Here is a 3,002-nt window from a genome sequence, read left to right on the forward strand (position 1 = left end):
CTGGCCACTTGCAGCACCTGTCCACATGGCATCTAGGGCCAGGAAACAGATTTGAGTAATGGGAATGGGATAAAGGGAGAAGAGTGGAGAGGTGAAAGACAGAGAACTGTGAGTAACATTTGGGAAAGGAGGAAGCCCACCCACCACCCCTCCAAGTACCTGCACTGTTTCTGTTCCTGTTTTATAAGTGTAAGTCTGTTTCTGTGAATGTCGTTATGTATTGAAGGACTTATTCCCATTTCATGCAGTCAAATACTTGGGCTCCTTCTTATCAATCAGATTCATTCAAATTTATTCTAATTCATTAACAGTCTCATCATATGGCATTTCCTTTGGGCATTTTGTAATATTCCTGTAATCACAAAGAGACAAATTTTGTTAGTAAGGAATCATAATAAATAGCCATGTAATAAAGCAAGTGGGAAATCAATGAAAAACACAGAATTCCGCTCCTTCTTAGTTCTTCTGCTTCTTCTTCTTCTTGGGGGAGCTCTTTGCTTTGCTTTCTGTGGATTGACCAACATGGAACCACTGGGCAGTTTTCTGGACATTTACAGTCTCTTGTACTGCAGCAGGTCCAGCTGCTTCTGTGCCTCTGTAATCAGCCTTTGTCACTGTGTCTCCCTCCTTTTCTGTCTGGGTTCCTGAATGCTCTGCATCTCCTGCAGTCATTTCAGGTGCTCTGATTTTTTCATTAGCCTGTTGATTTTCCACCCCTATCTCTTTCAATTTCTTTTCTCCAACTTTGCATTCGGTTCTCATCAGTCCAATATCTTGGTCAGCAACAGATTCTTTAGATACCTTCTGTTTTCCAATAAATTCTTCATGAATGAAGGCTGATTGAGCTGCAAGATCTTTGTCACTCTCTATTTCCCTTGTCTCATTAGTTGCTTTAGCATTCTTTATGTTTCCCCCTTCTCCATTCCTCTCCATGTCAAAAGCTTTGTTCAGTCCTTTATCTTTTTCCATTTCACCTACATCTTGCTCCATATTCTCAGATTGCTCCAGGTGACTATTCTCATTTGATACAGCTACACTTCCTTCCATTGCAAATGTTTGGCTTGATGTGCTCTCAGTGACTTTTTTCCTTTGAGCCTCATTCAACATCCCATTAATCTGTTGCATTGGAGTTTGATTTACACACACACACATACACATACATAACCACACACACACACACACACAACCACACACACATACACATACATAACCACACACACACAAACACAACGACACACACACACACACACACACTCCCACATACCCACACACACACATCAGCTTCAACTTCTTCATTTCTATTTGAATTGCTTGAAAACCTTTTGAAGGTTGTTGACCTATTTAGATATTGAACATCAACATCAACATCAACATCAACAGCTTCAACTTCTGCTTTTCTATTCGAATAGCTTGAAAATCTTTTAAAACTCATTGACATGTTCAGAGATTGAACATCAATATCTTCTTCAGATAAGCGAGATTTCAAGCTTCGAATGGGCAAAAGCAGAGGCTGCTCCCCACTCTGGTCATCAAAACTAGAATACTTTTGCAACCGCGGAGCAGCAACAACAACCACAGGTTCGTTCCTGTAGTGTTGGCTGCTCCAAGTTTGGACTTTTATTTCATCAGACTCGACGGGGCTCTCACCCTCATCCTCGAAAAAAGAAGAAACGTTAAGGAACCTTGACACAAGAGTTTGTGCAGTGTCAAACCTGAAGGAACCACAGACACACCCACACACACACATATACCCAACTACAATAATAAAGCATAAGCACCCTTCAAACCCAACATTTTAAATTAGTTACATAATCAACTGTTGATGTCTATATTTGTCTGTAATTGAATTTTACCTTTTGTATGCTCTTATATGTGATCAGTGTAATTTGTTATATAAACAACTGTTATTCATGTTGAGTGAACCTTAGATTCCCGTTTGAGACTGAATGCAATGACTCTTGCGGACAGTTTGCATTAGTCATTGTATTTAGTCTTGAATTGTCCGTTTGGACAGTTTGGGGAGACTGGTATTTTTATGTTAGATTCATTCGTGAAGGTTATTATTATTTTCATTAATTTGATTAAATTTCGGTTCAATGCATTTCATATTGTTCTCTAAGTGCATACTTGATTATCGGGAAATTCATTTGACCGATGTCATGTCGTGTACTTGGAGACCAATGCGAAATGCTACCAAAATTTAGTCAAATTTTTGTAAATAATGGTAACCCTGACGTTTGAAGCTAACATAAAAGACAATTTTCCTAAATGGGATAGGGCCACACCTATAAATAAAAAAGTGAGATTTTCATGCATGGAATTGCTTAGATGGATCGAAGTTGGATGAATGAAAGTCGCATGAGCCCAGAATATGAGGATGGCGTCGAACAGTTCTTGCAATTTGCTTCAGAAAGAGGTCGACCGAATGAAGAAGGAAAATATTATTATCCTTTCATCAACTGTTTGAATGGAAGACGACAATTACTGGATGACATACGAGACCATCTATTGTGTGATGGGATTAAGAAGAATTACACGACGTGGATATGGCATGGTGAAGTCACAGACATGCAGAGTGGGTCCCAAACTGAACCGTTTGATGTAGAAATGGGAGATCGATTAGAGGACATGACTTGTGACCTTGGACAAGAGTCTTTCCAGCAAGCATACGCCCCTCTGTATGAAGGATTACATAGTGATTCTAAGAAGCCTTTGTATGCAGGGTGCAAGAATTCCTTAACCCTGTTGTCTGCTGTGTTAAGTCTGGTTAATGTGAAGGCCAGGTATGGGTGGAGTGACAAAAGTTTCACCTCACTGCTTGAGGTAGTGCACAATCTGCTTCCAGAGGACAACACGTTGCTTAAAAGTTACTATAAAGCGAAAAATATATTGTGTCTGATGGGTATGGAGTATCAGAAGATTCATGCTTGCCCCAATGATTGCATACTGTACAGGCATGAATTCCAAGAAATGTCCAAATGCCCTATCTGTGGGACTTCCCG

At 39.9% G+C, this 3,002-nt stretch overlaps 1 protein-coding gene across 1 annotated transcript; it reads right to left on the reverse strand.

The window, feature by feature from the left end:
* Positions 1 to 456: 456 nt before the first annotated feature.
* LOC113001863 (uncharacterized) lies at positions 457 to 1,747 on the reverse strand. The gene is made up of 2 exons (XM_026128731.1): positions 1,265 to 1,747; positions 457 to 1,116 (listed from the first exon to the last, which is right to left on the reverse strand). The coding sequence occupies exons 1-2, from the start codon at positions 1,745 to 1,747 to the stop codon at positions 457 to 459; spliced, it is 1,143 nt and encodes a 380-aa protein (XP_025984516.1).
* Between the last annotated feature and the right edge of the window lie 1,255 nt (positions 1,748 to 3,002).

The sequence above is a fragment of the Glycine max genome, chromosome 6, assembly GCF_000004515.6.
Source record: "Glycine max cultivar Williams 82 chromosome 6, Glycine_max_v4.0, whole genome shotgun sequence".
Taxonomy (NCBI): domain Eukaryota; kingdom Viridiplantae; phylum Streptophyta; class Magnoliopsida; order Fabales; family Fabaceae; genus Glycine; species Glycine max.

What these genes read in the sequence shown, in the direction of transcription:
- LOC113001863 (XM_026128731.1), bottom strand. Translation starts at nt 1,747, where the DNA reads ATGTGTGTGTGTGGGTGTGTCTGTGGTTCCTTCAGGTTTGACACTGCA. An exon ending in AAGCTGATGTGTGTGTGTGG is followed by an intron (nt 1,117 to 1,264) that starts GTATGTGGGAGT and finishes CCAATGCAACAG; the next exon opens with ATTAATGGGATGTTGAATGA.